Here is a 24,534-nt window from a genome sequence, read left to right on the forward strand (position 1 = left end):
CTTGCTTCATTTGCTAATAGTTACTAGAGATTGGTAGATGTTGCATACTAAAAATCAACCTAAATACAGTAGTACAATATTAATTCTTGTAAAATATATGTAACTTGGTTGTTCTTCCTGTAGTGATAAATAGCTAATCCAAAGATATTAATAATCAATAACATGAACTCACATTTTTAATACAATATAATATAATTCCAATTAATTTTTTGTTATAAAGCCTCTGGGCAATTCAGTGTGTATTAACAGCAATTTACAGCTTCAGGGGAAAAAAATGAAAAAAACCCCAAAAAAACCAACCTGGGAAGCAAACCCACACAACTAAACACCATATGCAAAGACAATGAAAAATCTGAGTTTGGAACATGTCCTGAGCAGATGTCTCTATGTACTTCCAGAAAGGCCAGGAGGAAGAAAATCCCACAGGTAGAGGCCTTCAGCTGGGACCTTATCCTGAAATGGAATGGACTAATACACAGGTGAGAGTAGTGAAGTTGGCTGTGAGAAGTAAGTGAGGACAGCAAATAGTTCTGAATTGCTGCTTCATAGTTTTGCCAATTTTTCTCCACCAATGCTTCCCTGCACCCAAAAGGGCCCATTTCAAGTTTTAAAAAAATACATATTTGTGCAAATGTTTCAATAATTCCCAAGATGCTGTAGCATGCAAGGAGCCTCGGCTGTATACTGATCAAACTGAAAACAGGTGAGCTATTAGGAAAACAATGTGGCTTGAGTTGACTTTTGACATTTGAGGAAGTCAATGATATTGCCATGGTAGTCAATGGAGAGACCTGTCCTGATCACAGTTCTTCTAACCTGGTTTGGATGGCTCCTTTAGATGGAGGGGAGTCATGCCCTGGAAATTACTTTGTCTCTCCATTGTCTAGACATCCTTATGGTCAAATAATTTAGAGACCAAAATGTCTTGATTTGATATCTTAAGTGGTCAGGAAAATTTCACCTTTCTCTTTTCGTAATGTCTTTCTATTATTGCCTGTTAGTCCGGCAGAGGCTCAATCAGTCTCTGGGAGGACCAAACCAAGATATAGGACAGGAAGACTAAGCGTATTTGCGGACCTGGAGAGCCTGATAGAAAAAGCACTGTTGAAGTTTGATTTGGAGTGGGGATTTTGGTGGTTTGTTTTGGGGGTTTTTTTTTGTTTGTTTTTTAATCAAAGAATTTTCCCAGTAGAGCAGTTGTCATTGAAACCAGAAGTGCAAACCCCCCACCTCCCCCAAATGAAACAAAAGTACAAGTGACGCTGTTGCACCAGAATAGTAACCTCCATAAATTTCTGTTTTCAAAATACTCAGTTTAGTTTATGTTGCATTTGTGTGCTCAGTTTTCAGTGTATGACCTTCTGCTGTTATGATAATAGGTGTGTGAGACACTTGATATTCTGGCTGTTAGCCAGCTGGGTCCTTTGCAGTCTCAGGAGGAAAAGAAGGCTGATTAAGATATGAAGATAATGCACACTAATGGGATATTTCTGGTAAAAGTAGTCTAAAGGGATATATTGTTGATGTCCAAATTGGTATCCTTTGTTATCCAGGGTTAACAAGACTCTGGCATAAATAGGACAGATGAGCATTCTGAGTGATCTTGCACAGCTCTCTGCCAGCTAGACATCAATTTATAATGGCTTAGGATGTCTAGGTAATTTTCCTTAATGTAAGGGCCAAAAATATGCAATGATTAAGGTGGTAACCTAGGATGAATTCAGTGGCAAGTATAATGGACAAGAACTCTCACAGTATATATCTGGACACTCAGTTTCTACCTCCTAAGATTTCAAGAAAAGTTTGACCAAGCTTATTTCTTGGTTTATTTTTTATGTGAATTAACTAATTTGTGCTGCTTTTTTGTAACACCAAAACCAAGAAATGATGCCAGTCAATCACTGTTTAATTAATTGTGTCATTTATTCATGCAAAGATGAACAAAAGTTCTGATACCTCTTCAATACTGAGTGGCACACAGTAGGAGGGAAGTGCTGTTTGCTCCCTAGCAAGCCCATATGGTGGTAGGAGATCCAGTGTCCCTATTGTATAAACAGCATTGAATCTTTCAAAGCATGTTAAACAACATCTGCCAGTGATAAAATAAGTAAAGCAGAAGGCTCATTACTTGATAACTTTGACCTATGAGCCTTAAAAAAGGAGGCTGGAAAGATCTGTTGGAGAATTTTTAAAATTCTGGAATGTGAGTGTCATGCTATTTTTTTCAATTTTATTTTTTTTTTCAAATAATGCTGCAGAGCAGGATAGTTCTATTTCAGCCCTGGAAAAAATATTGGGATGATTAGGGACAATTTGGCTGAAAAAGCAAGCCTAAGAAAAAATTAGTGGTAGGAAGAAATTAATGATAGTCAACATAGTTTTAAAGAAAAGCAGTTATGCTAGATAAACTTCATTTCAGAATGTGAATTTACTTGTCAAGTAGTCCTCAATCTTATTTAGGCTTTTGTAAGGCATTTAGTTTAATTTTGCATTTCATCTGGTATAAAATAAATAGCAGCATACTTTATCAAAATAGTATTTGTTAAAGATTGGCATATCAAAGCGCTAATCAGTGAGAAATGATCCGTATGCAAAAAAATTGAGGGATCATAGAATCATAAAATAGAATCATAGAATAGCCTGAGTTGGAAGGAACCTTAGAAAGGATCTAGTTCCAACACCCCTGGCCCTGGGCAGGGACACCTTCCAGTACACCAGGTTGCTCAGAGCTTCATCCGACCTGACCTTGAACAGTTCCAGGGATGGGGCATCCACAGCTTCTCTGGGCAACCTGTGCCAGTGCTCAGCACCCTCACAGTAAAGAGTTTGCTCCTAATACCCAATCTAAACCTGCTCTCTTTCAGTTTGAAGCCATTCCCCCTTGTCCTGTTATTGCATCCTCTTTTAAAGTCTCTCTCCACAGCCTTCCACAGTTTAGGTTTGGGTGTGGACAACGTTTCAATATTTTCACAAATCCTTTGGAAAGCTGCATGAATTCTTGGATGTTAGAATTTGAAAATAATGTGAAGATTGAAACACTAGGAAAAAAAGGAGGACACAGCAATTAGATAGTGCAATCCAGTTACAGTCTAGCCTGCAAACAGAGGTCATTCAAACAAAATTGTCAAAATTGTCTCTAGAAGTATTACACAGCCAGAAGGGAGCAATGGCATCCTTACACATGGGGACCCCTGCAGCTGACATAAGTGATGGTAGGAGTGTTCCAGAGGAAAGAACAGACAGCTCAGTGGCACTTGTATTTTTAACTTGAATGTAAAAAACATCAGTAAAAAATAAGAGTAAGGAGGTGGTTTTATTGGTATGTGCAGCAGTGAGATTGTGGAAGGAAATATTGTACCAGGTTTTGGTATCTGTAATTTGTAAAGATAATAAATAAATATCAAAAGAGAGAAGAGAGACTAGAGTGGAGAAAACGTCTTCTAGAGAGAGACATGACATAAAGGCAGCATATTCCTGTGGGATGATTGGGAATAAGAGGATTCTTCACAGTAGCAGAGAAGAGCAGAATGCATACCAGGGTAAGAGTAAACCAAGGCTGGGCAGGTGTTTTTAAAAGTGAGAACATGGGACAAACCATTAGGGAAGGAAGTAATCTCAGTCCTGTTATGTTTCCAGGATCAGCTGCCTTCCTGAAATAGGTGTGCATGCTTGTGTTTAAGACAAACTGTTCTTGTCAGTGCTACATATGGCAGTACACTAGATCCCAATGATCCAATGGTCTTTTGTGCCTTAAACTCCACATCTTTGAGGTGCCTTTGAGGTGCTGAGTCAGAAGAAACTTCTGCACAGGAAGAGGGGTTAGATGGTACTGTAGAGGGAGAGTAAACTCATAGAACACGTTTTATCACCTTCTTCCCCAGTCAGTAGTTCAAATGGAGGAATGTAGAGCTGTATTACTTGGCCTAATGAAAGCCTTTATTTCTTTTTTACTTCCTTCCCACTTCCTTCCATTTTAATTCATTTAAAAATCTCAGTACACCCACCTCCTGGCCTATATGTGTGGAGGATAAAGTTAGAATTCTTCTAGATCGTGAACTTCTGAATTAATTTTCCTTCACTGATTTTTAACCCAGAGTTGCAAAACTTTGACTAAAACAGCAAGGTTTGGTTGAGAGGGCTTGATGTTTTGCAGTGCTCTCTGCCATCTACATCTCAGTCATATTTTGTATAACTGGTTGAAGGTTGGGTGGTCTTTAAAATGAAGTTCTAGACATACGATATGTTTTTTTTCAATTCCTCTTGAGTCATCTTAGGCAGCTTGCTTCATTCTCTTCCCTTTGCTTTCCTACCTGTTAATTTTCCTTTCTTACAAAGGGCTTTGAAAAGCATTATAGTGGCTGAGGAGTCATTAGACCTTTTCATTCTATTTGACATAGAACTAATTCATTATTGTACTACCATTACATGTGTTCTCAGAGCAGTGAATGATATGTTCTCATCTGACAACACTCTAGTACACCTGGAGGTAAAAAGAAACAGAGACTCCTAGCCTACAAATCCATAGGTGCACTTGTCAACTCCTAGAGAAAGTATGTTTAAAATAAGCTTTGTTTTGTTCCCCCCCTCCCACCCCTACACCCATTATGGCATGCCTTTTCAAGCTTCCTGCTTTGACTTGCACCTAAAATAAATTATTTTCACTTATTCCCACCTTACTTACCTTATATCATTCCCTGGGAAAAAGTGACTCCCTCTGTAGTTAGGCAAGGCTGGAAGGGTTCATTTTTCAATTGTGAAGCCTTCCAAAAACCATTTTAATTGTTTTTGCTCAATTCATCAACAAAGTCTGCTGTTGTCTTAATGTCTAAAATAAATTCATTGTCTCAATAATGACAGGTCTAAAACTCTGGCAAAATTGTGATGAGACCTGTTGAAAAATGGGTGCATCTGTTATCTCCTGTTTTATTCAAATTGAAAACTCTCTAAAGCTTGACCATTCCTTTTACACTCTGGATTTCCCTAAAGCCTTCAACAATGGAATTTTAGTCATTAACACTGGCACTGAGATGTTATGGCTATACATAACAGGCTAATCAGAAGTTGGCATTCTTTGCATAATCTTAACATTTCACCAGGGAAGAGGGAACTGAGCTCCTGTACCCCTTATTGGAATTTCAAAATGCAGATGAGAACATAGACAGAGTTCGAGTCTGAAAATCTAGTTCTATTAAAATGGAATTTCTCAGATGTACAAATCTACTTCCTTTATACTCTACTGAGAGACATATTTATTAACTAGCATAGCTATTTAGCTTTTTCCACAGCTGGCATTTCAGAAATGAGTCTTTGCTCTTGCCTATATATCCCTATAGAATTATTTCTCTGTGAACAATTTTTTGAGCTGAAAGTACTTCATGGGCATCAGGAAGTGTTAATTTTGCCTGCAGTGTGTTTTCATTGTTTGGTATTACTCATGAGTAGTAGAAGAAATGAAGGTGCAGTTTATAAATTTGTTTTTCCTATGTTTATTCTGTCAAGTTAATTTTCCCTTGTGGTTTCTCATGAACCTTGTTAGATACTGCTCAGTGTAGTTGCCCTTCCATTCTCACAAGTTGAGAAGAATTTGCTTCATCTTCCATTCAAGTAGATAATAGAACCTCAAAGGGCTTAATTGCATCCAAGATATTGCTCAATATTTCCAAATGAACAAACATAAAGGTCAGCAACACTTGAGAGGCTTTATTGCAAAGATCTTTCTTCTGGCTTGAATTCTGCTGAAAATTGTCTTTGTTGTTAAGAAACAGGAATTTATTGATCTTAAAAAAGGACATCACCTGTGGGCAATTCTTTAAAAGTGAATGTCCTTAAATTTTTTGTGTGGGTGGCTTCTATTGGCAGTCATATTTGAAACAGTATTAGAAAATTATTAATTAATATTAGTAATTAGGTAATATATGTGTAGTGACCCTGCGAACACATTTTAACTGAAGTGATTTGTTTCTATATTCCACTCTTCCACATAGAGGAGTGTTCACTATAGCTTCAAAACTGAAGCTTAGGATTTTAAATAATCTTATATCTATCTCCTTTGCAGTCAGCATCTAAGGTAAACTGCTGGTTTGATCGTCAGTTAAGTACACCTCGCATGCTTTCCTGCAAAGGTCTAATATTAATATTCAGATTAGGTAAAGAAGACTGAATATATAGATAGTAATTCTGCTCTACAGAAGCAGAAAATTTCTGGTAACATCAGTATTCCATATTGCTTGCCTATTTTATATGGGGCAAAGTGAATGCTGGAGCTTGAAATAAGTTTTCAAACAAATTATTCTTTTTTCTGTTCTGTGATGTAATGCAGCAATGCATTGTTTAATTTACAGCAACAATGATTTGGGGTTAAATGTTATGGAGGCAGTGTAGAGTTTGTTCTGCTTTTAATTGATGCTATGACCTACATTGTTCCCCAAGGCAGCACAGACGTTTTTCAGAAATGTCTCCCGTTAATTATAATTGTACTCTGGGTCAGTTGTCATTTCCATTATATAAACTTTAAAAACTGGGAGGGTTGGGAGGTTTGGTTCAGGTTTTTTTTTAACTCACATTTGGTAAAGCTTTGATCACTTGTCTATAACTGTTTCCTGAAGTGATGGTGGCTTCAGTCACTTCTGCACAAATCCCTGCAAATTCTGAGGGCTCCAAGAGGTACTTGCAGAGCTGTGCACTTGGTGAAAGCACTTCCAGCCTTCTTGAAAAACAAAGCCAAAAGTGCTGAATATTTGTGTCAGCCTAAATTCCCATAGCCTCCTTTAGAGCCAGTGTGTGGTCCTGACCATCCTCTAACCTTTGGAGTAAACCTTAACCTCACTGCACTGCTGAATATGCTCCATATTTCCTCCAGGAGGCAACCACATCCATAGAGACCATCATGGGGTTCCTATAACATCTGCCTCAGAGAAACAGGGAAATATTTATTGGTAGCTTGGATGAAAGATGATATTAAGTCAGTCATTTTAAAGGAGAGGAAATTTATTTCTTATCCCTAGACAGTACAAGTTACAGTTAATTACAGCATTTCCTTTCTTTTCTTGATATGTCCCTGTGGTCAGCTTGCAATATCAGACCCTTCACTTCCTTTTCCTTGTTGATTTTCCCTCTCATAGTGTTTATTTATATTACTTTTTTTTTACTGTAAATTTTCTCTGGATGGGGCTGAAGCCCACTTGCCTCCATTATAACTTCCTTACTTGAAACATTTGGGATTTTGTGACTGCTTAGTTACATATAGTTGCTGTCTACAACTGCTGGAAAACAGGTTTTGTCAAGGTAGGGGTTGGCCTCTTCTTCCAGGCAAGTAGGGATAGGAGAAGGGAAAATGTCCTCAAGTTAGTCAAGGGGAGGTTCAGATGGGTATTAGAAAAAATTTCTTTATGGAAAGAGTGGATAAGCATTGGAACAGGATGCCCTGGGAAGTGGTGTTGTCACCATCCCTGGAAGAATTAAAAAAATGACTGGATATGAGAGTTTGCTATATGTTACAGTGGGCTGGGTGGTATTCAGCTGAAGGTTGGACTTGATGATCTTGGATGTCTTTTCTAAAATTAATGATTCTAAGATTCTGTGATTCTAAAGTAAACTTAAGTGGAATATCATGAGAGCTACAAGTGCTCCCCAACCCTGAAAGAGTGACTCAGCTTCAGGATTTCAGAAGCTAAAGACTCAAAAATCAGCGATCTTTGTAGTCTTGCAAGTTATTAGGCAGTCTTGAAATAATTTTATGATGTCATCACTACACAGCAGTAAAGAGTCAAGAACCTCAGATTCTGAAAACTTCAGGAGCCTGAATTCATAGTATGAATTCAGAACCTTTTCAGATATTTTCAATATTTTGCATCTATGGTAATTTTCCTTAAGAAACATATTTCTTCTGGAGAGATCATCTTGATTCAATACATTAAAATGCTATTATTTATTAAAGTTAGAACGTTGCAATATTCCTGATCATTGGGAATGATTGATGTAATTCTTTTAACTCTGAGCATAAATTCAGAACTTAGTCATAATTCAACTTGCAGCTCAGGATAAAATAGTTATTGCCATGGTATAATCTTTCTGAAAAAAGACTTGTGTCCTATCTTAAAATGTACTGCTAATAGCTTTTCTTTGCACTGGGGGCTGCTACCTCAGCTGTCCTAACTAATTTTTTTATGTATTCATTCTCCAATTAAGGGATCAAAATTATTTTTCTCTTCTCTTCACAGTATAAATCTTCACTCAGAAAAGCATGAGGAAATTGTGCAATAATGGCTATTTTAAAAGTCTATTAAATGTTATTAGAAATACATGCCCTTTCTGTAGTGAACTCAAAGTCTCCTGGTTGCTTATAAAAATGTTTATAGGAAGCTTACAGCTACAAAGGGAATTTTTTTTTGTATTTTATTTGAAAAAGTATTTTGCAGGGTAGAAGTGATCATGGTCTTTGTAGTGCAGTTGTGCTTCAAGGACCCTCATGTAAAAGAGTACCTTTCTTTGTGCAAGAGAAATGTAGAGCTTACTGTAATGTCAAGTGTTTATGTGTCTAAGAAGAAAATGTTTGGTTAAAAATTTGATCTTGGTGTTGGAATCCAGTTGGAAGCACATTTTTATTCAGATCCTTTATTCATTAAAATAATGAAAAGATATATAGGAATCAGCAGGTAACTTGGAGAATTTTAGAGAAAAAAAAGAAACAATTAGGAGTAAACTGATTAACTCACCTGGGAGTGACGTTTTACCATGGGAGAATTTTTTCTGTCCTTTGCACTCAACTCAATAAGCAGCACTTTTTCACTTGTTTACAAAACCCATTGTTGCTGATTAAATTGTAAATGAAGGATGGCTGAGTTTAGTTTAATTCATAGTTAAAGCCTGCAGAAATTTCAGACACAAAGGCTTTGAATTCCATAAAGCCCAGGCAATTGAAGAGACCTTTCCATGTTCAGCATCCTGTTATGAGATAAGCATACATTTTTGTTTAGTAGAGTTTGTTCCAGCTCTACTAAACAAAAAAAAAAAAAAAGTTCTAATTGTAACAGAGTACCCAGAGAATGGATAAAATTATCCTTTTTGTATTATTTGGTTTTCTACAGGGCACAGTATTTGTTGAGAGATAGAACATGCAAAGCTGCTTCACCACATGAACCTTCAGTGCTATTGGGGATTTTACCTGTAATTGAATGAGTTGGCTTAGATCTTTACACACGTACACACACATATAATTGCAATGTATTCTGAGAAGAGTAATATCTCACTTTGGCTGTAGGAATTTGAAAATTAAAGTTTTTTTTTTTAAATAAATGTTTTCTCATTTACATATTTAAACTTTGCAGTTGCAAGCAAAATACAGCTCATAGCTAATTTCTGCCCTATAATCCAAGGGTTTCTGTCTCTTCTAGTGACCCCTGAAAGCCTCTGCACTTTCAGAAATATGCAGTTTAACTCATAATACTAAGTTTCCAATAATGAGATTCTTACTCTTTGCTTAGAAGTGCTGTGAAGAGAACTGTGATTTTCTTAGCTTAAATGGGCATTCAGCTTAAACCCCACAGAACTTCTGGATTTAAATTTTTTATTAAGTTCCTTTTAAAATTTTCTAAAATAATAAGGACCTGAAATTATATCTAAAATAATATGGGCTCTGAGACACCTGCTTCAACTTTGAAGTTCTACTTTGAGAATGAGTAGGATAATAGGACATGCTTCCATCTTAGTTCCAGCTCAGCTTGTAATTCTATGGCTCTGTGATTCTGTGTCTTTTATTGACATTTATTAGTGATTGATTTTGAAGAGTGCAATTATATGCTAATGACTGAACATTGTAGGTTCCAAGCTTTAAAATCTCATCCTCTATTTCCTAGACAGACCTTGGTCACTCTTAATGTTTATTTCAGCTTTTCCTTTCCTGTGTTTCATTTTGACTCCAACAGTGCCAGGCTACTTTTTCTGGTTACTTTGAAGTACTTAAACATTTCACTTTGGTTTTGCCTGCTCTTCCCCTGACCTTGACAAGTCTCTGCTGGCATAGTCACGATACAAACTTTTTATATTATATACTGATGTCAATGTTGGTGCAGCTTTCAGATATTGTTTGCAAAGAAATATAAGAATTGGAGTAAACTTGAGTGACATATCTTTTCTTATATATTTTATTTATTTATATTATATTTATTATAAATATTTATTCTATTTAATTCTCATATCATTAACCAGTGTTAACAAAGTGTACACAATCAACTCCTCCTTACTGAGATTTTTTTTTCCTGCTATCCTTATATCTATTGTGAAAACTGGGAATTCTTGTGTAAGGCAACAGTGTCATTGGAACACAGAATGAAAAGACACACCCTCTCCCAAACAGTTCCTTAACTGAGTAAAAGAGAAAACAAAAATCGATGAAGTAGGATAGAAGAGGTACAAAAACATATAAAGAAAGCACAAGCAACTGATAATTTTTTATAGAATCACAATATCATAGAATGGTTTGGGTTGGAAGGGACCTTAAAGATCACCTAATTCCAACCTCCCTGCCATGGGCAGAGACACCTTCCACAGACCAATGTGCTGAAATTCTCATCCAGCCTGGCCTTGAACACTTCCAGGGATGGTTTAATAACAACTTCTATTTTTAAATTAATTTTTACTCTAAAGACAATCATAAAGAAGCAACTTTGCAGGATGTTTTACTGTCATAATTGAAGTGCCACTCCTGACAATCTGTTGGGAAACTGAACTAAGAAGGCTCAGTTTTATTCTTCTTTTTGGGGAATATCTGAGCTCTTCTAACATGAAGAAAAGAAGTCAGTGTTCACTTATAGAAAGGGTCCACAAGTAACACTGAAGGTGGCCAAAGGAAAATTTCACATGATTGTGGCATACCAGATCCTTTGGGACAAAAGCAATAGAACTTCTTGCCTGATGATCCTTAAGTGTTTTTTAACACTGTTTTTACCTCCACAAAAAAACCTTCTGTGGAAAGAAAAATTCTGTTGTGTTCCCACATTAGGCCAGGGGCTGGTGCATCAGCCTGGAAGTGTGTTAGCTAAACTTGTTCTAGATCCTCTTACTTCTGGGTATAACTAATTTAAAAATCTTCTATAGATGAACTAACAGGGCTTTCACAAGGCCATTCCAAGCAGTAATGGGGGAAAAAAAACTAGATCCATAATAAGTTTCTAAATATGACTCACTGGTCTTTGGTGTAATTTGGAGATGGTTGCAGTCTGGTATCAGCAGGTAGAAATTTTGCCTATGCTTACAGAGTATAAACCCCTTCGTACAACTTTTCAACCAACCATGTGACTTCATGAACTCTAAGATTTTTCTTTTCTTCATGTTTTGAGGGTTTACTGTTTCCTGCCCTACTTCCTAGTAATTCAGCAGTTTAAATTAAGTGATTGCTGAGCAAATTCCAAAGTTGTTCTATGAATGTCAGCATTTCCCTTCGTTAGGGAAAGAGGTAGCTTTTGAATTAGTAATTGATCTCAAAGAGGAAACCTTAGTTATCTTAGTTTATCCTCCAAATAGCACTGATGACTTTTCTTTCCCTGTCTGTGTTTGTGTTGGGAAAGATAACTTGGCATGAGAGAGTGTCAGTGGGTATATTAGAGAAGAGATTGATTAAAAAAAAAAAAAAATAGAGGAATGTGTGGAAAGAGTCTACAGAAAGGCACCATGTGCGGAAAAGTGAGTCTGAGCAATATGGAAAAAATATGGGAATGGAGGAAAAGAGAGAAAGAAAATGTTTCATAAATTGCCTATGGAAAAAGTGCTTGCTGAGTAAAGGATACATAATGTCTACTGGTTGAAGTTCCTTTCCTTTTGGTTTCTTATTTATGTGTTGACTGTGTTTCATAGAGATGTAACAATATTTGCAGCAAGACTGAGATTGAACCACATCATATTCCAGAGAGCAGCTTGTTTTGGTTAACATGGGAAAAGCTGGAGAGGTAGACTGAGGTTTTTTCCATCTTGAAGCAGATGACACCAGCAAATTCACAGATTTGAAAAGTCAAGGATTATGCTGTCCAGTCAAGGAATAGTCTGTATTATTATATTATCTATCAGATACCGAAATGCATGTGATTTTATGTGGAAACAGTATGTGAAAACTGACAATATCTGTGCACCTATGGGGATACTTGAGATCCATAAAATCAGATAAAGTTAATATTAAAAAGACAGCAAGAATAAAGCTTACATTTACATCAAGCTATTGTGCATAAAAACATAGTGCTATCTCATTTATAGGAATTAGCTGGGTGGTATGATGCAAAGAGACCCCATAAGGTGCAGCAAAACATACTTTTCTTCCTGGCTTAATGTTCATGTTAGTAGGCAAACAGAAGTTCTCTATGCCCTAGAGTAGTGTCTGTTGTGTAACTTCTCCTTACTACAGCTTCAAATGGTGTAACTCATTATTTGTTAATATTATTTGATTTTTTTCAAGTAATGACTTGCTCAAGCTAAAAAGTAGGCTTTGTGAGTGGGGGCTCAGCATGTTCATGCAAAGGCACTGTTTCTGATAAATGAATACACAGGACTTTTTCATTGTTTCTCCTGTTCAGTGAATTTGCATACCTTCTAAAACAGATTGCTTCTTAGCTATAAGTACAGCCAGGCATCTCATGTTCTGGTTAAATAACTCAAAGAATTCATTATTTAGGTGCCTGTCTGTGGTACCAGTGGACCAGAGAACTCAAAACTGATCTTTTTCCAATTTCTAAAGGTACATGAGAATTCACGTCCTTGGCATCAGCTTTTTTTCTTTTCAATGGCTCTAATTTTAGTGCACAGGCTATGACCATGTAAGGAAACAGGCTATTGAAATGCTTTATAAATTGCTACAAAAAAAGCTATTTTAACATTTCAAAGTTAATTCTAGAAGGTAATAGCATGAAGCTCTATCATGGAGCATTTGGTTGGTGAAACAAATATTTTAAAGTAAGATACAGCTTTGGCATAGTGCTCCATATTACAGCACCCTGCAGGCATTTGGAGGCAGTTAAGAGGTGTCACATATATAAGAACAGGATTTTTTGCATTTTATATTATTGAGTAGGCTGCAATAGTGTATATTATAAATAAGCAATGTGTGTTTATAGCTGTATAATATATTCAAGAACCAGCTGAATGGTTCCCTCATAATAATTTGATGGACTGCTTCTTCTTGCCTTTTTTTAATTTTTTTTTTTTTTTAATAACTGCTGAGATTATCCAGTTACAAGTTAGGCATCAGTTCTTAGGAGTGGAGAGAAGTATGTGTCTTCACAGGCTTTCAGAGCATTGTTCAGAGACCCTCTTAAATTAGATTGGTTCTTTCTGCTCAGTTTGTAGAGACTGGCTGATCTAAAAGATAAATCAGTGTATAACCTTATATTGGTAGAGGACTTGCTTAGTTCATCTTAATTGCTCTGATGGGAGGGCAAATTTGTGGTTTGCTCCTCTGCTGTCTTTACTTGAGACCGTCACCTGAAATGAGAAGTAATGCAGAATAATCCAGAGTTTTCAGTGATGAACTTTCTATAAAAAAAAAAAAAAAACAAAAACCAAACCAAAAGTATGTTTTACAGCATGTTAACTGTGACCTGAACTTCATCCAAATACAAATTTTGTTCAACTAACAAACTGGATGACTAAAGCATTGATCCTATTCAAACCTAGCTGCTATAAATCACCTAATCTGATGCCTGAAGCATTTGTCTTGAGCCTGTAATATGTCCTTATTACAAGCTTATTGCAGACATTTTCTACTGCACTTTGTTTACAGAGCTGAGAATCTGAAATCAAATGAGGAGCAGGATGGCAATGGAAATTATGGAAAAAGAGGTGACTGTATGGATTATGAGAACTGCATATCTTAGGCTAAACAAAGCTTAGATTCCACTTGCAGGTGGAAGAGAAGATGGTCGGCTGCTTTCTTGCAAGATGCTGAGCTAAATGTTGCTGTTGACCAACAGTTCTAACCATAGTGAAACCCTTCCTCTTTCCAGGCTTTCTGTGAATCTTTGAGCACAGTGTGAGATTGTGTGTACACAAACCATCTGTTTATGGTGGCTGAGTACCATAAATAGGCAGGGTGCTGGATAGTCCTAACATGCCGAGGCTCTGTAAATCTAATGGCATAGCACAGCATGTTGTTCAGAGGAAGGAGGTTCAGAGGTAACATGAGCAAAAAATGGGTCAACTTCATCGAAAATATGTGGGTTTTCTATTAATTCATTTCTGTGGTTTTGTATTTCTTAGATTATTTTTTCAGGAAGGGAATTTTGGATGATTTTCTTACCATAGTGAAAAATGTGAGAGACAAAGCTAAGAGGGGGTCACCTATTATGAAAACCTCTTTCTCTTGCTACTCATCATGATGAAAAGCAGACTTTAAGGCTTTGGACAAGTGGTGTCTCAGAGTCTTACAAGGGAAATAATTTTTAATCTAATATAATTTTATGAACTTTCAGCTTTAAATCCAGATTTACCAGGTGACAAATGTCTTTTTAGATGTAGGAGTATCCCACAGATTAAAAGGAATATTTTTGTGAGTCCTTAGGTACCTATTTGATGTGAAGGAAGTATAAATAGCTTTGTGGAGTAAGCAGAAATTTTACAGTGTACACTAAACTAGGTTCAGTGAAGTGCTGCTGAACACTGCAGCTTTGCTAGTTTAGCTATAAACTGTTCACTTAAAATTAGTCACTGCTGTCATAAAGCTTAAGATTTTCCTACATACTGCTTGGGGAGAGATAAAGACCTTCCGTTTGATGGCTAATTCTAGTCTTGTCATTTGTTTCCATCTTGTGTTAACATGCTGACATTGATTGTTCCAAAAAGTAAAGAGTCAAATTGCACTGACTTCAGTATTTCCTTAGTCATTGCCACTCCTCTATTTTGGTACAAAATGCCTTATTAGTCCTTAGAAAGGATGTTTTGTTTTTAAAAAAGGTATTCAGAAAATGCTAGCACATTAAATATCCCGTTCTCGTTGGTCTCCTGGAGGAAGCTGTGTTCCAGAGCCAGAGATGAGTGCCGTGCCATGTAGGGCAGCACAGCTTTGGTACGGGGTTGCACTGGAGCTGAGCTAACACAGGCAGTGCTCCTCCCTCACCACTAACCAGGACAAACTGGCTCTCCACAGCTTGTCCTTGCCCCTTCATGTATCTCATTTCACCATACAGCAGGGTTCTTGAGTGATTTTAGCACTGCTGGTGTTCAGCTCTTTAAAGAAAATGTGTATTTCACTCTGGAGAGGTGACCAAGCAAACCTTGGTGAAAGGATACTGTGAAAGTGAAGAGGTTAAAAAAAATAATGGTAATTCTGGCATCAAATGATAAACAGAAATGAATCAGAGTAAGCCTTTTGAAGCACTCCAAAGCATACTGATTTAGTGTCTGCTAATGAAAATTGCCCTAATAATTTTAAATCCATGTATATCAGGTGCACGTATCCCATGCACTTAAATATTTTAACTAAATGGAACTTCTACTGGAAATTCTAATTAATGCCTTGTTTAAACATGTTAGAGTTTCAACCAGATGCATTATTTAATCTGTTTTGCTGCTTTACTCATGGACAATATTTGATATTTTTGTCTTTGTCATAAATTACACTTTAGATTTTGATGAAAATATCTTTCCAGATTAAGTATATTGGATGCCCATCTCCTTATTTTTCTTAAGAGCAGGCTGTTTCTCATTAATTGAACTTGGGTATTGCTGAATTTGTATGGTTTCAAATACCATAATTAAAATAACAAATATTGATTATGACAGACTTATGACCAAAATGTGTGATAAAATTTTATTAATGTCTTTTCTGCTTGCTCAGACAATCATTCTGCCTAAATCCTGACATTTACAAGTGTGTTGACTTGTAAACTAAAGCTAAATAAACACTCCATTTTTACATTGCTTATAGGAGTGCAGATGCCCAGCACACTGAGTGTTGTTTTATCTGTATATTTACATATTCATATACTCTTTGACACCTCTGCATATATTATAAGAGGGAAGGGGAAGATGGTGTCCAAATTTGTCGCAGAAGACACGTGTTAATATGCATTAAAATGTTCAAAGAGCAATATTCATCTTAGCCTGTACACTGAGAAGATATCAAAGCAGCTCAGCAGTGTGTTATGAGCAGCTAATTTGAAACTTCTGCTCCCTGTTAGTGTCATTCTGTCTTAGAGTGAGATTTTGTTTAAATGGAAGATGTCACCCAGACTTTTTCTGTTTAGTCCTGCAAGGCTGCTCAGGGTGCATCATTTGCAAGTGCTGTCTGTTCACAGTGAGAAAGTTCATAAAAACCACACACCAGCAATTCCCCAAGGAATAAATCAATTAAAATATTTCAAATTTACTGCTGTTGGACATATTGAGTGAACTGATAGAGATACAATTTAATAGTCATCTTAGTGAGATTTCAAGATCAAACCTAGTGGTACAGATTTTCAGTCTAGTGGCTAGAGCCATTTATATGCTAAATCCAAAACTGGATGTTATTCCCTGTTACAAGACATGGGAAAAAAGTTTTAACACTTCTCTGATCAATTTCATAAAAAGAGAATATTCTAACAGCAACTTTCATCCAGCCTCCACTGGTGACCTCAGGATGCTTTACTGCATCCTTCTTTCTCTGCTGCTGCCAAAAAGCTGGGACTACTATTTTAGCATGGCTATGTCAGATACTGAGGAACAGCTGAGGTAATTAATAAACCCAAACTCTCTGAGATTTTAGTGTAGTTTATATATAAATGTTCCACGGGTCAGAAGAAATGAAAATGTTAAGGCTGATACCCTGACAATATTTGTGGAATTGGGCAAGATTTCTTCTCATCTGGTGTGACCTATTTTCTCAGTGGTTTCTGAAAGGATCTTCCACTGCTGTGAAACACTTTCAGGATATAGTAGTGAGAGGCACTTTCTAAATGCATTAGTCAGAGAGAAAGGATGTGATGGTGCCAGAAGGAAGCAGAATGTAACAAGTAACTGGAAAAGTGGGGAATAGCAAGGAAATTAGACTCCAACCTCAATGGAAGTGTTCATTCTACTAGCTGTCTATATTATGTATCATTATAACTAGGAACGTGTATTCCTTTAGTTTCTTGTTTGCTTTTGCTGATGTCAAATGTTATCCAGATGGTATAGAGCATTTTCAGTATTCACCTCCTTTTTATGTCACACTTTTCCTGATCTGCATTTTTCACAGGTTTTTTCTTTTGTTTTCCTTAGAAAAGATATTATAATGTCCTTCTTAGCCCTGTTGCCATATTTTTCTCTCCACTGAAACCATTTCTCAGTTAATAAACCTAATTTGTCCCTTTTTCTTAAACAAGCTTTTTATCTCTGCTGCCTTCAGATTTAATAGACTGAGTGCTTCAGAGGCAAATATTGCTTGTAAAAATGTTGTGAGGTATTGTATTATTTTCAGATCCTGCAACAATAAGGAGTATATGCATAAACCATATATATCATACATATTTCGCACATATGAATTCTGTGGTTTGAGTGCTATGAAGCATCACATTTTTGATACTACCCGAGAAAGCACAAAATTATCTGCATGAAGCTTGAAGGTCTGGTTTTTTGAGAATCAGTAGAAAAAACCCTTCTTCTTAATGAGACCTAATAAGCTACAAAGAAAGAAACTGGATCATCCTCTATTAAGTGTGGCAGGCAGCACAGAGGAATCTGTGACTTGAGTCACAGAGTGGGTGCTGGTATCAGCCAGGGGAAGGGGTGGGTGTTGTGTTTTTCTGCTGAAATGGCTTCTCTTTGGGCACAGACTGGAGAGCCGTGAACTCAGTGTTTATTCTCAGTCACCTCTCTTTGCACATGTTCCTTTTTAATATCCATGAAATAGACAAACCCTTTGCTCTAAATTTTCAGGACTCCATTAGCCAGTCTTTTTAATGAATACACAAAAGAAAAGAATTAACATAGAAAGACGTGATCAATCTTATGCACTTTGTTCCCAGAGAACTTGTAGGTGCCCTATTCCTGGAAGTGTTCAAGGCCAGCTTGGGCAGGACTTTGAGTAACTTGGTCTAGTGTAGCATGATTTTGCCAGAGGAGTTGGAGCTAGCTGATTTTTAAGGTCCTTTCTGATCCAAGACATTCTATGATTATCTTTTGATGTCATTTTCATTAAAGTGAACAATTTTAATGCTTGTGTGTAATTTAAATAACTTTTTTTTTTTTTGACCTGGTTACCTCCTAGCACACAGCAATATGATTGAAATCTCCTGCTGTCTCTGAGTTACTGCATGCTAACAGGTGATGTCATCAGCACAAGAACTTAGAGAGTCATAAGTATATATAGAAAACTTTTCCAGGCACTGAAAAGCATCTGACAGATATCTGAGGAAAAATCAATCAACTATTTGAACAGCGCATATAATTCATAACAAGAAGTAAAAATAAGTGAAACTGTCAGGAAAATCAACTGATGAAATTTAAATTTTAAATTAGTGTTACCCAGGACACTGGGATTAAAATACCTAACCTTTCAGAAAATGCTATTCATTTTTTTTTAGCATGCTAGTGTACAGAATTATGATGCTGTCCTTAGCATCACATCACACTTAGTCTAGTATTGATGGAGGAGGGAGAGTCTTCTACTTACTGAATTGTGATCTCCACCTGCTGCCTCTCCTTGGCAGTTCTTGCTGATCTTCATTATCTGACCATCTAACAAATCTTCTCAGATAGAAACTCTAGGAATTTGCCTCTTATGACTGTTTTAAGTGCTCCTTTGTGTTTGTGTAGATGATCACATAACCAAACACTGCTCATATATCCATCTATATTCTTCACAGCAGATTTCTGATGTTCTTTTCTTTATTCTTTGGCACATGCTGCTAAAGCTTCAGGTTGTCACAGTCTGTTTAAATGATTTTAGAAAGAAACATGTTCACATGTAAATTAAGGGACTTGGTGTTACCAGATCTTGTGGCAGAAGTGCAACTCAGGCAGTACATATGTACTTGCCTCATCTTTATTCTCCACCCATCAATCCATATGAAGAAAGAGATTTCCTTAAGCCTTAACTTCCACTGGAATAAATCCTTTGTATTTCAAAGGATTATATCTCCTTGCAAAGCCTTCAGTCCTGAAAGGTATCAGGTAACAGAGAAGCCATCACTTCCTTGGGCAGTCTCTTCTAATTGTTCCTTTCCCCACTTTGCAAGTGTAAAGTTGTCCAGCAATAGTTGACAGTCAGTGGTTCGTGTTATGGCTTCTTCTATTACATAAAACGCTGCACTCAAATAATTTCTCAGTCAGCAGATGTAAAGTTAAACATCTTATGCTTTTAAAGCTTTTACTGAAGGAAAATGTTTCCCTATCATTTGAATATTTTCTTTTTTTGATCTTGATTTACAATGTCTTTATTAAAATGTAGGCATTTTAGTTTTATGTAGTGTCCCTGCGTTAGTTATCATTTAGTAAATAAAATTTCTTCTAAATTGCTAAAATAAATTGCTTGCTGAAGTAAAATTGCTTCTGTACTGCCCTTGGTGGATGGAGCTATTGCTCTTAAAATTTATAGCTGATGATTAAATTTTTTTTCCAAAACAAGCAGTGAATCACAGAATCAAATGGTTTGATTGGAAGGAACATTTAGAAGTCACCTAGTTCCAATCCCCCTGTGATGGGCAGGGACACTTTCCACAAAACAGGCTTGTTCAAAGCCCCATCCAGCCTCGCCTTGAACACTTCCAAGGATGGGGTGTCTGCAACTTCTCTGGGCAACATCTTTTACCACATTTTTCTCACTATCTGGATCATTTTTTTTCTTCCTGATTTCCAACCTAAGCCTACTCTCTTTGAGTTAAAGCTGTTTCTCCTGGTCATGTCACTGCAGGCCCTGCTAAAAAGTTTATTTCCATCATTCTTGAAAGCCCTATTTATGTAGTGAAAGGCTGCAAGAAGATCCGCCAAAAGTTGTCTCCTATCAAGAATTAATAGCCCCAGCTCTCTCAGCTTGTCCTCCTTACAGAGGTGCTCCATCCCTCTGATCATCCTTATGGCCTCCTCTGGACCCACTCCAACAGGTCTGCATCCTTCTTGTGTTGAAATGCCAGAGTAGGATGCCACTGCAGGTGGTGTCTCACCAGAGCAGAGAAAAGGGAAGAATCCCCTCCATCACCCTGCTGCCCGTGCTGCCTTGGATGCAGCCCAGGACAGGTTTGGCTTTCTGAGCTGCAAGAGCATGTTGTCAGGTCATGTCTGGTTTGTCGTGGTTTTAATGTTTCATACATGTGGTAGGAGTTTCTGTGCTCACCTGTCACAAGCCTTCCATTATTTCTGGAGTCCCTGTTTTCCAATACTCAACCCCTTTTCCTGCAGACTTATGTTCTTTAGTTCTAAATATGTAACTTACTTGTACTAAGAAAAAAAAAAAAAGGACAGAAGTAATTTCAACTACTTTCTTGATTGAGCCTGTGTTTTCTTTAGGATCAGAGGTGAGAAATAGGCACTTTTAAGATGTTACTTACCTGAACTAGTATAAGAATCTAAAAGTGCCTATTTCTGTCCTTTGGCAAAAAACAAAAAAACAGGTGGCTTTTACAGTGAGCCAGATTTCTAAAGATATTTACAAAGCAGGCACATTTATTTGTTCAGGGAATCCTGTCATTTTAAAGGGAATGGATATCTACAACTCAGCCATCAGAATTCCTAACTTGAGCAGTCCTTATGTCACCCAAAATTTTCATCAGAAGCACCGTTATGTATCTCAAAAGATTTCATGAAATGGTTCAGTAGTGCAGGATGTGCTGCTACAGCTACAAATCTACATTAGAGACATTTTCATTTAAATAATGTTGCTCCACTGTTGACCACTCTTTTCATTTATCATCTAGTCAGTTCTTTGTTAAATCTATGCTTTAATGCTATTTAGTAGTGCTGACTTTCTAGCTGCTTCATATGCAATAGCCTTTCAGAAGCCTGAATATTTTACATGTGACAGTTTTCTTTGTCAGTCAAAGTCATATGCTCAACAGATGATGCAAACAGGTTTAGGAAGACCTGCTTTCCATGAAATCTGGGGCAAACAGTTAGCAACAGTTTTCTTTAGTTTCTGTTCAACTGAGAATTTTCCTTTTCTATCAATGGGCTTTTTTCTAAATTTCTGAAGAAGGACCAGTTATAGCAACAGGGTTCTTATGATCCCTCACAGAGTTGCTGTTGCAGCTTTCATATTCCATTATGACTTTCCTAAAGGTTCCTAATAACTCCTTATCTCAACATCAGCTGCACCCATAATGTGGTAGAATTATAACTCAATTTGAAAATATTTTATTAGTTGCTTAATATAAGAATATATAGGGAACTGTCATTTTAGCTGGAAAGTGTCTGAACATGGACTTTTTTAGTGGTTATAACTATCTGAGTATAATACTATTAATGTATGTTTAGAGGTCAATTTTTTTTTTCATTTGGAAGGTAACACATACTAATTACTAATTTTACTTCTCTATTAAAATAATTAACCAGTTCAGCTGTTCGGATGGTCTTTCTGGACAGAAGATGTACAGAGTTTGTTTACTTGAAAAAGTGATGTTTGGGCAGAAAATGCATATCTTAGTCTCTCTTACAGTAGAATGTGTGAACTCTATTAAGATTTTCAACTGCTCTTGTAACTCATGTTCTTTCTCTGGATTCTCTGAAAAAGGTTTTGAAGGCCTGTTGTACAAAAATATACTTTGGCCTTTCTCTCAGAACTGCCAGGGGCAACAAGGCATCTTCAGTTTTTCTGTTCTATGAGTCCGGGTGACACTGGAGTCAAAGCAGCAACTGCTAAAAATGGAATTAATTTGTACAGAACAGACACCTCTCCACTTGATTCATCCAGACTTTCAGCCTTGCTCCGTTATGTTTTGTGTTCTGAAAACACCAAAGCATAGTGATTCATTGATTTCCTTGGCTTGTGAGCAATACCCTTTTTATTTCATTACATCAGTCTTTATACTTCTGACATCCTCTTATAATGTCATGCTTATGACAAAACTGTTGTGTTTTGTCATAAGGGATTCCTTATTTCCCAACACAGGTAGATCCTGTTGCCCAAAATAACTGAGTTGAGTGCCAGGGAGAGGTTACTTAATATGTGAAATATGTTTAAAGATTCTTCCACTGTTGCAAAACCAAGATTTTATGCATAATTTAATTTTGAATTTGTGAAGGGGCTTTGAGTTGGAAAGCTATTCAGACATAAATTCAGCTTTACTTGATTTCTTTAAAAAATAAAGTGCTTTTTAAATCACTTATTATTCATGTTTTCTCTCAGTCTGTAAGATTTTAATGGCTTTTAAGGACTTTTAAAAGTCAATAACAATAATATGGTTATATTATGAATATATGGGAATTAATTTGCCTAAACGCCCACTTCTCAATCAGCATCTCAGATGCAGACCTTTGATTTTTATTCCTCTTTCAAGCACAGAGCTTATTTACCATTTCTGAGAGGTTGTGACTATAAATACTGGTAGTGCTTCTATTTTAAAGACAGACACATAGTATACATCTACTTTCTTTCAATACTGAAATTTCCACCTTGGTTTTTATTTTTTCTCATCACCATATGTGCCACAAAACTGCTGAAGTGGAAGGAACCTTGTGAGGTCTTTGTACAACCTGTTCTTCAAAACAGGGTCAACACTGAAATCAGAGCAGGGTTGCACAGTTACATCCTGAAAACCTCCAAGAGCTGAGATCCCTCAACCTCACTGGACTCTGGTCTTAATTAACTTCATAGTTCTTAATCAACTCCATAGTAAGTTATTTTCCCCCTTCTGAGGTCCAGATGGAACCTCCCCCAATTCAGTGGATGACTGTTGTCTGTTCTCCCACGAAGCATCTGGGAAAAGAGTTTGGCTTTGTCCTCTTGGTTACCTCCTTGCAGGTGCTGAAAAGCAGCTCCTAAAAGTCCCCCCACTCATTCTCTGGCTATTGGGAGATGTATGCCAGTTTCTCTTTGTGAAACATGAACTTTAATCTTGTTTCGTACTAATTTATATGATCTTCATGCACCTTTTCTTTTATGCTACAGAATTCTGTAATTTCAACTACTTCTGATTTTATTAAGTCAAATAATTTTTTTTTTCTTGGAACCAACAATATTCTAAACGAGCCAAGATTTTAAGATCCAAGATTTTATTACTCATCCCTTAATAGAGCATCTAGTTATCATGCTCTGTTTTTTCTAGTCTTCATTTTGCCTTAATAGCTTAACAAATTTTGGCACTAAGCTGGTAATTATGCTTGCAATAATTGACCTCCACACCTATGAAGTGCAAGTAGGTTCATATATGTAAATTAAGACTTATAAATGTGACAAAATGCCAGCAGCATTTGACATCAGCTATCCACCTTCTGTCTCTCTTCAGTGTGTTTTGAGCTAAAAAAGCAGCTGTTTGACTTGGATGCATTTGATTTACAGCATTTCAAATAAAGTCCCTTTTTTTTCTAAATTACAATGAATATATTAAAACACAAAACTCAGAGTTCCTTTTTACCCTGTTCCTTAATATTCTGCTTTGAATCTGGACTCTTTTATTCCATAGCAATTTCATTTTTTTTCTGATTTCCCCAGCTAATGGAAATAGATGATGATTTAAGATTTTTTTCCTTTTAAAGGAGGATTTATATTCATCATGACTGCAGGAAAAGACAATGAAACAAAACATCAGTAAATGCTGTTTTCTTTTCATCACTGTTTTTGCCATTACGGACTTGTTACACTATTTTTAGATGAGGATGTTTTTTCTAATTTAAACACATATTAAACAGAAATGTCTATTTTACATATTATTTTTTCAATTTCTTTGGCTGCAACAACCTAGAGAAAATGGCATTTACTGGGCAATTGAAATGGCAGTAATTGTAAAAAAGGGATTCTGGGTATTAAGCTCCTTTCATTTCTACGTTATTTAGAATAATGAATGGAACAGATATGGCTAATGTCCTTCCCTGTGGCATGGGAAATGCTGGCTTCTGGAGATATGGAAATTATTTTCCCACTGCAATGAGCTGCTTCTTCCCACATGACAGAGCTCCAGGCATTGCACTGACAGCAGGCTGAGTGCATGGAAACTCAAGCTAAGAGCTTTGTGGCAGACAGAGCTAAATGTCACCACCTCAGACATGGATTTGCCCAGTGTTGGGAAATCATGGAGGGAGTCCTGAGATTCTAGGACTGCCATCACCCTCTTCCTCTCCCTGCAGCTTGGGTTTTTCCTGAGACCATTCCCATATCGCACTGCACTCATCTGGCCGATGCTTCTGGAGGTTCTCCATAAACGTCACGTCATTAATGTCATGCCAAGCTCAGTGTCCAGGAGTTCAGATAGCTTTTGGTTTTCTTTCACCATCAGGCGGAAGAAATGAAGAGATAAACATAAAAAAACCATTAAACCATGTGTAACAAGGACTGAGGTTATGTTCTGTCCTGGAAGTGGTTAGCATTAAAATGTTGCCTGCATGAAGGAGGGCAGCCTTTGTAACCTGAAAAAGAGAGGTTTTGGCTGAAGTGCAGCAGATGTTGTT

General features: G+C 36.8%; 1 protein-coding gene across 4 annotated transcripts in view; it reads left to right on the top strand.

The window, feature by feature from the left end:
* The window catches only part of DLG2 (discs large MAGUK scaffold protein 2), a 985,669-nt gene that overhangs the window by 394,156 nt on the left and 566,979 nt on the right, over window positions 1–24,534 (top strand). For 2 of the 4 annotated variants that reach the window (XM_059492069.1, XM_059492079.1), the window contains one exon: window positions 399–479. The exons of the other annotated variants lie outside the window; for them this stretch is intronic. In XM_059492069.1, the coding sequence (XP_059348052.1) occupies window positions 399–479 (81 nt within the window). The remainder of the gene's footprint in view (window positions 1–398; window positions 480–24,534) is intronic. 4 annotated transcript variants of the gene reach the window in all.

Source organism: Ammospiza nelsoni, chromosome 2 (assembly GCF_027579445.1).
Source record: "Ammospiza nelsoni isolate bAmmNel1 chromosome 2, bAmmNel1.pri, whole genome shotgun sequence".
NCBI lineage: Eukaryota > Metazoa > Chordata > Aves > Passeriformes > Passerellidae > Ammospiza > Ammospiza nelsoni.